Source organism: Cylas formicarius, unplaced genomic scaffold (genome assembly GCF_029955315.1).
Source record: "Cylas formicarius isolate icCylForm1 unplaced genomic scaffold, icCylForm1.1 PGA_scaffold_8__14_contigs__length_24414737, whole genome shotgun sequence".
NCBI classification, from domain to species: Eukaryota; Metazoa; Arthropoda; class Insecta; order Coleoptera; family Brentidae; genus Cylas; species Cylas formicarius.
In genome coordinates, this window is record NW_026844361.1 from 13,990,395 (window position 1) to 14,003,751 (window position 13,357).

Consider the following 13,357-nt stretch of genomic DNA (forward strand, 5'->3'; position numbering starts at 1 on the left):
AAACATTTGTCTAATTCATTATCTATAACGACGTCAGATTTTTTTGAGATTGCCAATAGTATATTGTGCGGTGAACGGCATTTGATTCACGAGTTTATTTGACAAGAGCGGAGCCAGTTTTTAATAAACGAGTGAGTTAAACAGTTTACCGAACGTGTTGCATACTATACTTTTTCTACAACCGTTAGTTTTTGGGTTATATTTTCGCAAAACAACACGAACACATTCGCTGATATGAACATCAGAATTGACAAACGTCAAAATTCAAAGCGTGGGAAATATCTTCGAAAACATTCGATTGCTCCCAAACCCGTGCGGTAAAATCATGGAAATATCTGAAGTGGCTCGGATTCATGGGAAATGAAACTGACGTGGTAAAGTGACGCTTCCCGCACGCTAGATCGGTGGGTAATTAGGTATTTTACAGCCGGGAGTAGAAAAATAAATATAACTTTTGGGTATTTAGTAATTGGGGTACATTTGTATTTTTCCGATGGTTTCAAGGTGTTTGAGTAATACATCATTTTGAAGCTCACCTAAGTGGCTCTTTAGTTGTCTAATTCAATATTTGAGACAACGTCAGATTTTTTTGAGATTGCCAAAGAAATATAACTTTTGGGTATTTCTTAGTTTTATATCCTCCCGACCATTTCGAGGTGGTTGAGTAATACATCATTTTGAAGCTCTTCTAAGTGGCTCTTAAATCGTCTAATTCAATATCTGTGAGAACGTCAGATTTTTTTGAGATTGCTAAATAAATATGACTTATGGGTATTTCCTAATTGGATGTAGTTTTATATCTTCCCGACGGTTTCAAGGTGGTTGAGTAATACATCATTTTGAAGTTCTCCTAAGTGGTTCTTTAGTGGTCTAATTCAATATCTGGGACAATGTCAGATTTTTTTGAGATTGCTAAATAAATATTATGAACTTTTGGGTATTTCCAAATTGGGGGTAGTTTTAGATCTTCCCGACCGTTTCGAGGTAGTTGAGTAATACATTATTATGAAGCTCACTTAAGTGGCGTCAGATTTTTTTTGAGATTGCTAAATAAATATAACTTTCCGGAATTTAGTAATTGGGGTAGTTTTGTATTTTCCCGATGGTTTCAAGGTGTTTGAGTAGTACATCATTTTGAAGCTCTCCTAAGTGGCTCTTGAGTAGCCTAATTCAATATCTGGGACAACGTCAGATTTTTTTAAGATCGCTAAATAAATATTATGAACTTTTGGGTATTTCCAAATTGGGGGTAGTTTTAGATCTTCCCGACCGTTTCGAGATGGTTGAGTAATATATTACTTTGAAGCTCTCCTAAGTGGCTCTTCAGTGGCCTAATTCAATTTCTGGAACAATGCCAATTTTTTTGGGATTGCTAAATAAATATAACAAACTTTGGTATTTCCTAATTGGGGTAGTTTTATATCTTCCCGACCGTTTTGAGGTAGTTGAGTAATATATCATTTTGAAGCTCTCCTAAGTGGCTCTTGAGATAACGAACTGGTCCACTGTAATATTTGGATATGGCCACGTGCCAAAAGAACTAAATACTCACGTCAGCGTCTTCCGTACGCGCAAAAACCTGCCGCAGTTCTCCTGCGACAACCAGTCGCTTCGATTCTCGACCGACGGGCTCTCCGTCAAGGTGACATCGGGGGTGAGGGGCGACGGCAGCTCGTCCTCCCCGTCACCGATGACGAACCTCTTGCTGTTCCGCCGGGCCAGATTCCGTTTGCTCAGGATCACTTTCGTCCACACCTCGGAGTTGTCCAAAATCGACGGGTTGTAGTAAGACTGATGATGAGCGACGAAGTCGTTTCGGCCCGCGGCGGCGGCTGCCGGAGTTTCCGGTGTTTCCGGGGGCGTATCCGGTCGCTGACCGCTTTGGTTCAGGTTACTACCCAGCATGACCATTTTGGAAACGCCGCTAGGCGCTCCTTCTTTATATTGTCGTCCCCCTTCCGCCATCGGCGAAGCTTTCTCGATCGTCAATAGAGGATTTTTCGCGAACTGTTCCGAGGGATCGACGACAGATGGCGCTGTTTCGATTTCGTTCTTCGGTTGAGCGAATTCTTCGAGATTCACCCCCGAACCAGTACTGTCGCGATCGTCTTTGACATTTCCCGGACCTGTCAAACCGTCACTGCGCTGGGGACTTCGCTCCTCGATGTTATCCAACTGCCGTTGTTCTTGCAGCGCCTTTTTCAACTTGCGATTGAACACGTTGAAGTTCGTGTAGACTTTAGGCGTGACGCTCAGGGTGTTGGGTCGCGTTAACCTTTCACCTTCGCGATCCAGCTGCGATTCGGTATCGGTCGCTTCGTTATCCGGATTGCGACCCCGGGACTGGGCCTTCGTCAAAATTTCCCAGATATTTTTTATGAACAAACCGAAAAAACGAAAGAAAATGGCGAAAAACGTCTCGAAAACGCTCGTCATAAGTCGTCGACTTTCATCGTGTCCTTTAATCGAAACTGGGCGACATCGAATGGCCACGATTTAATTTCGGTTAACAGTGGCAACGCCGCCCCGCCGTTCATTAGCGGACGGCGACTCTGAACTCGAATCCGCCTATTCCTGCCGTGTCGATAAAACTGTAGGCACTGGCTTAGGGAAATAGGGAAACAAAATTTTGATTTGAAAAATATTGCTTATAAAACTAATTTTACCACAGTTCACAAAAAAAAATCAATTTCGTAGTTCTATGTAACAAATATAAGCAATAACAATTGACATCTTACATATAAAACACCGAAAGTTTTTCTTTTGCTGACGTTTGCGGTGTTAAATCTACGAGTTCCGTTTTAAAACAATATAGTATAGTAATCAGCTTAAAGTTTTCTGGTTTTTAGAATTCAAATGGTTAACCAAATAAAAAAAATAAAAATAAAAGAAAGTGGTAAGGTGGGTTCAAGTATAAATAATCCCAAATATTTAAATTGTCTGAATCTCAAAAACAAAACAAAAACATATTTCATTCGTTTAAAAAAGAGGGTCCGGACATCTAAGAAAAAAACTAGACTTGGCAACATCTCTAAAAATAAATTTCAAAGGTACCAGTGGCGAGTAGTCAGTCAGTCTTGACAAGAGACAACTTAAACATAAAACTATGTGACACATCGTGAAATAAATATATAATAATTGTGATTGGTCGTTTTTGTGTAATATATTGCTACCACAGAAACAGTAATATAAAATGGCGCTCTTAATATTAAAATAAGAAAAATAATAATAAAAACTTTTGAAAAAATTAGCAAAATAAAATCAAAAAGGATATTTAAAAGTAAAATATAATCTGACTTGCTTGGGAAAATTATTCTGTAGGCACAGCCCAAATACAAAATAATCAAACCAAAATTCTTTAGAATATTTTCCCGAAACATGCAATTAAAATTTGTTACAAATGAAAAGCCGATATTCGACTTTTTTTTTCACACACTTTACCCGGGCATGCTTCCAATTAACGAAAACCCGTTTGACAAAAACGTAATAGAAAATTAATGACCGAATCACCTTGTACTTTGTCTTGGTACCATTTGCGTGTCACCATCGATGTATTGTTTTGTTTTCGTGTTGGACGATGAATATAAAATTAACCAATAGGCTTGCTTTTGTAAGGAATCTTCATTTGATCGAAAATATTGCTTTCGTGCTGAAGATGGGCTTTCAGTAGTTCAAATATTTCAATCGATCTTTGCTCTCTGTACTTGACAAAGTAAATTTTGCAGAGGTTTGGCAACGTTGCAATCTCCTCAAGATTTCTTTAGCACTCTTAGCACAACCGATTTGATAAGTAATAGGTAAAATTTATATTGTTATATAATTTTGGGTTAACTAATATTATATTTTCGTATTTTTATCTATTTTCTTTCTATTAATTTCATTTATGCGATGTCCGATAGTTTGGGCACAGAAAAGTCGATATTTGGCATATTATGGTATATATAAAAACACCTATAAAACAGATTTAAGATTTAGCATAACATTCTGCATTTTTTCAGCTCCTAACGGGTATATTAATAATTACATTTTTATTGAAATTTATTTTTAATTTAATTGAATTGAAGACGACATATTTTGAGACACACTTCACATTAAATAATTGTTCAATGTTGTTAGTCAATTTCCAATGCAATCATCAAAAAAAAAAATTACTATTACTAGCATATAACTGTTTGGTTAATTTTAGTAGATTACACGGAAATCATATTAGCGCATGGCATAGCACATTTCCTTAAGGGTCAAACATAAAACGCAACCCCATCGTCATTACGTAAAGGTCAATGTTTTCGTAATGTCTAATAAATTGCTATTCATATTTTCACCTTTTCAACTTTGAACGTTCCCTTACCGAGCGAGCGAATATAAGTACTAAAAAAATTATACAACGACATCGACCAGGATCATTCAAGGTAGCAACACCGTTGAAAGTAATAATAAAAAATATATTATAAAGATTCAGGGGCAGAGACTACGCCTTTATCGACACGGCGGGCCTTCAAAAATCGATATGCGAAACATAACCTCCAAATACCATTTTCATAACAAAACGGCGCTGTATAGGCGGTTAACTTTGTAGTTCCAAATTTATTCACTGAAGGAGTACAAAGAAGCGAACGCACTTTTTACTTCGCACCTGTGAAAATGTAACCTACCATGTTTTCGGTTTCACAATTCACGTAGACGCGTCAAAACACGCGCCGCAGATTACCGTCGATGACGTAGTATGCGGCGACTCGCGCTTGGAACGAAGAATTGAATTCGGACCCGCTTTGATGTCAAATGAGCAAAGTTTTCCTTTAACAGGTGGAATTTATCAAACGGTAGTGAAAGTGGGGGCCGGTCGCTCGCTAAACGAGCCGAACGACATACACGGCGAGACAAATAATTTCAAATTTTCAAGGTAATTAGACATGGACAGTACAACAATGAACGCACCACTATAATTTTTGTAACTATGTCTTTGTTTTTACGCCCTTTATTTAATCCAATGTTAGTATAATATAAATAAAGAAAATTGAACAACGTTGAAACGGAAAACATTTCATTTTTAATTAAAGTTTGAAGAATTATACAAAATTTGACGATACAAATTTCCAGTTTACAAAAAATAAATGAACTTTAATTACTATCTCTCTTATAACTGCTTGCATTCGTCGTGATACGCTTGTTATTAAGTTTTCAACACGTTTTTCTATTCCAACCCAAAGGTGCTTTATTGGAAGTGTGGCGGTCATTCCAAGACTGCAATCCAAAACAGTCTCTGCGGGGCATTATCTTCCACGAAAATGAAGGTGTCTTCTATGAACGGTGCAGATGATATACATAATTTTTTCGCCATAGAATCCTACACTCATTGAAAAATAGAAACCGGCTCTGTAAGTGCCTTAAAATATATTCCTCCAGAACATTTCTGAACCACCACCAAATGGCTACTTCGGAGAGATAGTACAATTGCAAGATTTCTCTACGCCTTACACTATCACTACCATATGGAGATTTTAGGCTTAATAAACAAAGTCCGTAGTCGCTACCGAATCCTAATCTCTCACATATAGTAAGTGTCTGTGCAGTAGCATGCTTTCTGCCAGTCAATACAACTTCCTGATAGTTACTAATAGTACATTGTCTGTTTCTCCAAGGAAAGAAGAGGTCCAAATAAAGAAAAAGCAAAAAACTTTAAAATCAGTCTAATTTGAGTAGTTTCGTAATGTGAACATCAACAGCTGAAACATAAAAGATTGACGAACAAAAAGCAAAAGCAATTTTCGCTACTAATTCGAGCTTTCGATGCATTGAAAATTCTGATCACTTATCAAGACCTGGTTATACGCGGCTATTAAGAAAAACGCCAACAAGCCTTTTAGATGAGGACGAAAAGGCAAACTGCTTTTTCGTCTGTGTCAGGATAATGTGTGAATATGTCCATTGACGGGTGGTCAAACGTTCATAATGAGAGAGCTATATATGCAACAATAACAACTGAAGATAGACGATCGCTTTTTTAAAAAAATACTGATACTTCGGGAAAACCCCATACTTTACAATATTTGACTGAAGTAGTTTGTGACCTAATGTCGTCATGTTAATCACAATATGACCAGGTAAAATCTTTGTGACAGACACAAAAAATTCAGGATCAATATTAGCTGACATTCACGCCATATCATATTATAGCCTATATGTTGAACCCTCAAGGGCAAAAATATGAGTTAACACCCAAAGAAAAGAATGTGGCTTTAGAAATAATTAGTAATGTATCTGGAAACATTGGACAGTGAACTCCGGTTATTAAGTACCCTCTAGGGACCAGTGAATGAGTACTCTATAATCGGAAGTACGCTATAAAAAAAAAAACACAAAAAAAAAATGTAGTTCCGTACATATTTTCATTTCATATAAAAATCCAAAACTAATAAACACTAATATAGGCACTAAAAAACGAAAGAAACTAAACTACCTAAACTAAAAACTTTTATATCTATTTAAACTTCAAAACACACAAGTAAAAATACATATATACTTTTTTTTGAGTAAAAAAAAATCGTTATTTTTGTTTATTTTTTTTCAATAGAAATAAATTTCATATTCTCGATTGTAAAAAAAAATGTTACAATTTTAGCGGCACAAAGCGCTTCAGAATAACTACTTTGTCATGTTGAACATCATTGTCGCTTTCGTTACCAGAGCTTTGAGGATCATTTGGCTGTAAAACTTCAGTAATAATTTCATTATCCTTTAATAACTCCGTTGTTATTAAATTATCATCGACAGTTGGGAAGCTATCCAGCTCAGGAAGATACATTTCAATGTTGGTTAGATCTTGGTCGCTATTGCGCAACCAGATACTTAGAGGAACCTTCCAGTCATCCTCGTCATTATTTTTCTACCTCTCGAACCGCTGAACCAGAGGTAAGTCATCGTCTGAATCAAACTCATCTTCCGATTTTATCAGACCTGCATTTCGAAAGCGGTTTGAAATAGTGGTTGAAGTAACGTCATTCCAACATTGTGCAAGTAATTTCATGGAATCTAGGATAGTGATGTTGAAAGGTTCTTTATTTTCAAATAACTGGATCAAACCATACAAAAAAATATCTACGGTAATATGTCTTAAGGCATTTTATTATACCCTGATCCATTGGTGGGACGACTGAGGTGCTATTTGAGGGCCAAACATTGTAATCTGATATTTGAAAGGATGAGATTTTTTGGATGAGCTGCGAAATTGTCAACCAGACGCAATATTTTTCTATCTTGTGAAATAGCCTACTCTCGTCACCATTGACAATATCCTCAGAGCTATAATTTTGTGCAATACTTTTCCGACGTGTATGTTGTGACGAACTTTAAAACCTTTAGAACAACTAAAATCCTCACTCTGTAATCCCCTGGCTAATTCTTCGGCATTCGATTTCCGAACTGGACCAAGGATCTTCCAACTTGAAAACTTGAAAGAGACAGGAATAGATGACGGAAAATATTTTGAGTTTAATGGATGATACACGCGTATATAAAACTAAGGATGAAACAAAATATGTACAACGAATTAAATAGAGTGATACGTCGGAAATGTAGAGAAGAGCAAGAAATGAGAAATGTCAAGACATAGAACAACTACAAGAGAAACATGATATTTTCAATCTGCTCGCTGGTTTGACTAATAAATGGTAGGTAGATTTTTCATATTTTTCATGCATCTCGGTCGTTCATATTTACGAATAAGAAAAAGTTTGCATTTTTTGCTTTATTATTTGCACAAAACCTCAACTGCGACTGCTTCCCGCCCAAACACTTTTCTCCTTTAAACTTAAGGGTGCGATCTGGAGTCATCTTGTAAAATAGCCCAGCCTCGTCACCATTAAAAATATCCTCAGAGCTGTAATTTTGTGCGATACTGGGCCACTTATCCTCAAACCAGTTCAACACATCTTCTATTTCACCAGAAATTTTTCCGACGTTTATGTTGTGACGAACTTTAAAACGTTCAAGCCAACCTTTAGAAAAACTAAAATCTTCACTCTGTAATCCCCTTGCCAATTCTTCGGCTTTCGATTACACAACTTATTGCAATATTTTCGGATCTACGAACTTGAAACCATCGTAAAAGAGCTTTATCTACATCTGAACGTACAGGATTTATATTTTTTAAAATCCTGTGCGTTTTACAGTCACTTGCTTTCTTGATCTTGATGATTACCTAAAAACCCCCGATTTTTTCGGGAAACCACCACTCGATAATCCGGTATTTCTGTTCAAACTATATAACGAAAATGCAAAAGCATGAACTGTATATATATATATATATATATATATATATATATATATATATATATATATATATATATATATATATATATATATATATATATATATATATATATATATATATATATATATATATATATATATATATATATATATATATATATATATATGATGACACTATATTCCGGGATATCATCCGTTCGCTCGTTGAACTCCGACTGGAATCCTGCATCCGACTGGAATCCTGCAAATCTTGCATCCGACTGGAATCCTGCAGACGTTTCGCCAAAATCTCACTTGGCATCTTCAATGCTCGCGCTCCGAAAACACTTCGAGTGTGTTCGAAGTGTTTTCGGAGCGCGAGCATTGAAGATGCCAAGTGAGATTTTGGCGAAACGTCTGCAGGATTCCAGTCGGATGCAAGATTTGCAGGATTCCAGTCGGATGCAGGATTCCAGTCGGAGTTCAACGAGCGAACGGATGATATCCCGGAATATAGTGTCATCACATTTTTCCATCCGTGAATCAATACGTGAGAATATATATATATATATATATATATATATATATATATATATATATATATATATATATATATATATATATTTGTTCGTATTAAATTTTTAAAGAGTCGTGTTTTACTTTTTATTTTTGATCATATTTTTACAGTGATCTCAATAATTTAAATTTAAATTAGTTGAATAACATCAGCCCAACTCTGAATAGAAATAAGAATATAAGAATATTGCTACATTATAATCTCCCACGTTACTGACTTATTGACTGTGTAGGGCAATATTTTCTCCCCCCTTCCATGGTTACCATAGCAACCGTTCAAATTTAGGCCCATTAAATCACTATGGCGATTTTGTGACTGACTGATGGGGGTCTCTTTGAGTTGAAGGTCTGTGGTCTAAACAGTGTATATTGTCCTTTGTACTTATTATTATTGCTATTTGCCCCGATACATTTTTTTATCTTCTATTCACGGAAGAACGATCGAAGAAACTGAATGAATAAGTAAACGTGATGGCACTTACTTCAGACGCTTTCTGCGCTCGAGCAAAGCAATCTGGTCTGAAGGCGCGAGCCCGCCCAGTCCTCCTTGTCCGGTGGAATTGGCATGGGGCGGCAGGCTGTCCGGTTCGTCGCCATATTGCGGGAAATCGTCGTACGATTCTCTGGTGTCGTCATCGCCTAAAGAAATGTAGAAAAGACGTCCTTTTTTCAATACCCGACCTCGATTTTCGAGGGAAGTCGAAAACTAAAAACCGCATCGTGATATGTCAAGGCGTTTTTGAGCTACAGAGTGATTCTCAAAAATGTCCGATCTTAAAGGACCTCTATAACTTTTTTAATTGTAAGAATACAGTTTTGTGAAAAAACATTTTTTTGTTTTGTCTTAGAGCCTTTAGTTCCCGAGATATCACACACAGTTATATTTTTTTAAATGCGATAACCCCCAATTTTTCTAAAAAAAATTCCCGTTCAACGCCAATTTTATTAAATAATTTAGAAGATATTTGCAATTTTTCTCTTGCCGCTATTTTCTGTATTAAGAAGTTCTACCGCAATTTCAATTCCCTTCTAGTAGTTGGGCGATTTCGAAATACGAGGTTTTCGATTCTCCCCCACACTGGAGACCTGGGTGGCCAATATATAGGACCTTTATTTCCGATCCAGTCTTCGGCAAACCATTATTTAGCAAATTAGTAATGTCTCATGCATTGTGAGGAGGTGCACCGTTATGTTGAAAGTATAGCTCATTATTTCGCTGAAGTAGCAAATTGTCGATAAACGGAATTACCTGCTCTTCTAGAATTTGTTGGTATCTTTCGGCATTTAAATTTCGATCAAAAATATATGGCCCGATAATTTGTCCTCTGTATATAGATGCCTACCCAAACCTTAAAACTGAACCTTCCCTGATTCGCTTATTCCACCATAATATGGGAATTTTGCTGCACTAGATATAGTTGCCTCATCCGTCCCAATAACTTTCCGGGCAAAATCTGGGTCTTCTTGGCATTTATTTAGGTACCACCTGCAAAGTGCACGTCTTGGAGCAAAATCTCGTTGCCGTAATTGATACACCCGTCCGGATAGGGCCTAAACTTGTTTTTTTTTAAGCACCCGCACGGCATTGCTGTGTGGAATTCCAGTGTTTCTCTCCATAGCCCTGGGGAAAGGATTCGGGTTAATTTATATTTCTCCCAGAACCGTTAGTTCTTCCAAATCTCTATCTCTGGCTAGGCTTCTATACGTCCTAGGCCGCGGTTTTGTAGAGGATCCGTATTCTTGTAGGTGACGTTTTAAGTTCAAAAAAAAAAAAGATTTTCGTTACTTTCAATATAACATTTTATCATGTCGTACTTTTCAAAATTTGCAAACAATTTTATAGCTTGACGAAGACGCCACTTTTCACACTTGGGCGTGTGTGTGGCAATTGTTTTTATCGGATCATAGCTACCTAGATAGATACCGTAAAACTGCATAGGTCAGAGTTAAGCACAGCCCACTATGGTAATTATTAAAAAATGCAGATATCCTTTTAACTAATTAATAAAAATAGGCGTATGGCACATAGTTTGACAGGAAATTTTATTCCATTTTAAACAATGTAACTTTGTGTTATATCTCGTGAAGGCTTTAAGACAAAATTGGTGAAACAGGTAGATTTTCCCTTAAAAAATCTTCAAAAAATGTTTTTAATAAAAATCTGTATCTTTACAAAATAAAAATGCTTTGACATGTCATGATGCGGTTTTTAGTTTTCGACTTCTCCCGAAAATCGACCCAGTAACATGCATATTAGTTTTGGGCTAACTATACTGCAAATGATTAAAGCCATAGAGGCCCCTCGAATTTGGACCACCGTGTACAAAGCCTCCCCTACATTTTATTACTTTCTGGCATTAAGAAACATAACATTATTATTACATTATGATAAAAGTGTCCATACATTTATTAGATTATTCAAATAATGTCATTGTGTCAATTGGGTCTGAGTACAAGATTTGTACGTCTTTTTCAAAACAAAATTCTTCCGAAATGTTAATCTCGCATTTAATTAGAACACGGATTAAAAATCGAACGTGAATACTACGGAAATCTACATATTTTATACATTCAAAACCTTGTTGACGTTTTAACGAATGTAAATATTCAAAATATTCAATGCTTATGTCGATTGTTGCTTTAATGATGTGTGGTTTTATTATGTTTTGAAAAAATTAAGTCGACCACAATAACATTGATTGAAAGTTCAAAAATTTTCAATAACTTTAGACTTAGATTCAGCTTTTTCACACAATGAAAAAAGAAAATAAATCGTCATATCATTCAATCTTTTTTAGATTCCCCCAAATAAATACGGGTTTCGTGTAGAGCAACTAGGCCTGTATTTTAAAATAAATTTAAAAATTAACTCGTTGGTTCTTAAAAGAAATCATTAAACGGTAACATACGTGGTGTGTTCAAAGAGTACGATGACTTTTGTAATTTGGGGGCGCATGTATATTCGATCTTCGATATATTTTTTTTGTTATGTTGGCACATAACATATGTTGACAATTTCAGCCGGTTTGCACGTGTAGTTTTCTTTGTGAGACAGAAGCGTTTATATCTGGGGGGAATTACTTTGAAGGGGACAACATTAATTTTGGTGAATAAATAAATGCTTTTTGATAAAACTTAGAAGTCACCTTACTTTTTGGACACACCTCGTACTCAAGGAACGTGACGGTAAAGCTAAAAGCTGAAGTCGCAAAAAATATTAAGAAAATCCAAACCTCCTAAATCTAGAATTCCAAAGTGCGAACGTATAGCTCTAAAATTGATAAAATGTAATCCCGTAATTTTAAAAACAGAAGGAAATGCTACGGTAGTCACTAACACAACAGACTATCTAGAAAAAATTCAAGATACTCACGACCCTAAACCAGGATTACCCCACCATTGGTTCTACAACCTAACAAAATATATTGTTTCTTCATTAAAGCTTTTTGCAGGGTTTTAGGCTTAATTCCTTTCACTTCATTATATCTAAACTAAAGTTCCTGGGCCCCTACCATCAAAACAATTTCAGAAATATGAAAATCCGACACTCCGGGGTCAAATCTGAAGAACGGTACAGGAAGAATAGCTAGACGTCAGCAATTAATAATAAAACATTAATAATGTCATAATTAACAACCTAAGCTTGTTAATTATAATGTTATAACTGATTGAAACTGTTATAAGAATTTCCGGCTATTCCATTAACACTTTTTTTTTTCAGAATCCAGAAGGTTTTTCAAAAGTATTACAGTAACGTGTGGAAGTTTCTTTGAAAAATCAAACGTATATATTTTTATGAAAAAAGAGTAGACAAATATGGAACAAACTTATTTAAAAATTAGGTCTTGTAATTCGAGAAAAATGCTCTACGTTGTATGAGCAAAAGAATATGGATAGGTAGATCCTGCGAGATCTCCAGATATTACTCCACCGGATTTTTTCCTCATTACTGAACCTTTTTTTATATCAATTGCTTACCTACTATCCAGTGAGCTGTTTCACCGTTCTGTTTGCCTTCGGCCATTTTAGCGTCGCGTGTTTCGTTTACGTTCGGAACATCAAGGAAACGATGTCGGAACAAATCGGATTGGGATAGACCTGCCGACAAGGGAAAACGTAATATAATATAGCGCAGCCTATTCCAGAAAACTTGTTGACACTTAAATTAGCTACCGACTAGAAAACTTCTATGCATTTATTGACGAAGCAATGTGATATAAAGATACTAGGCCATTTTGATGTATCGTAAGGTATATGCGTGGATTTGGGTATTAAATTGGTGATGAATATTACAAAATATATGAAGGAAATGATGAGTTTCGGGCTGAGTTTATAGAAAATTAATTTCTTATTTGGTAGACATTTCGGCAATTTTATTTTTGTACCGTTTTTTTTGTTTTTAGAGATATGAAGGTAAAAAAAAACAAAACTTAGGCTGGGCATCCAAGGTTTGGTGACGTATAAAACAAAACACTATCAATTTTCTGACATATAAGCCTACATGTATTTAATAAAATATCTTATAAAATTCAAA

The 13,357-nt window shown here is 35.9% G+C and overlaps 1 protein-coding gene across 6 annotated transcripts in view; it reads right to left on the minus strand.

The window, feature by feature from the left end:
* The window catches only part of LOC132706752 (acetyl-CoA carboxylase), a 92,413-nt gene that overhangs the window by 55,931 nt on the left and 23,125 nt on the right, over positions 1-13,357 (minus strand). For 2 of the 6 annotated variants that reach the window (XM_060678261.1, XM_060678262.1), the window contains exons 2-3: positions 12,802-12,921; positions 9,306-9,462 (exon numbers count right to left, since the gene is read on the minus strand). In XM_060678261.1, coding sequence (XP_060534244.1) covers positions 9,306-9,462; positions 12,802-12,921 — 277 coding nt within the window. Of the gene's footprint in view, positions 1-1,552; positions 2,605-4,652; positions 4,794-9,305; positions 9,463-12,801; positions 12,922-13,357 lie in introns of those variants that run through there. The other 4 variants (XM_060678259.1, XM_060678256.1, XM_060678257.1 and 1 more) reach the window with 4 other exon arrangements.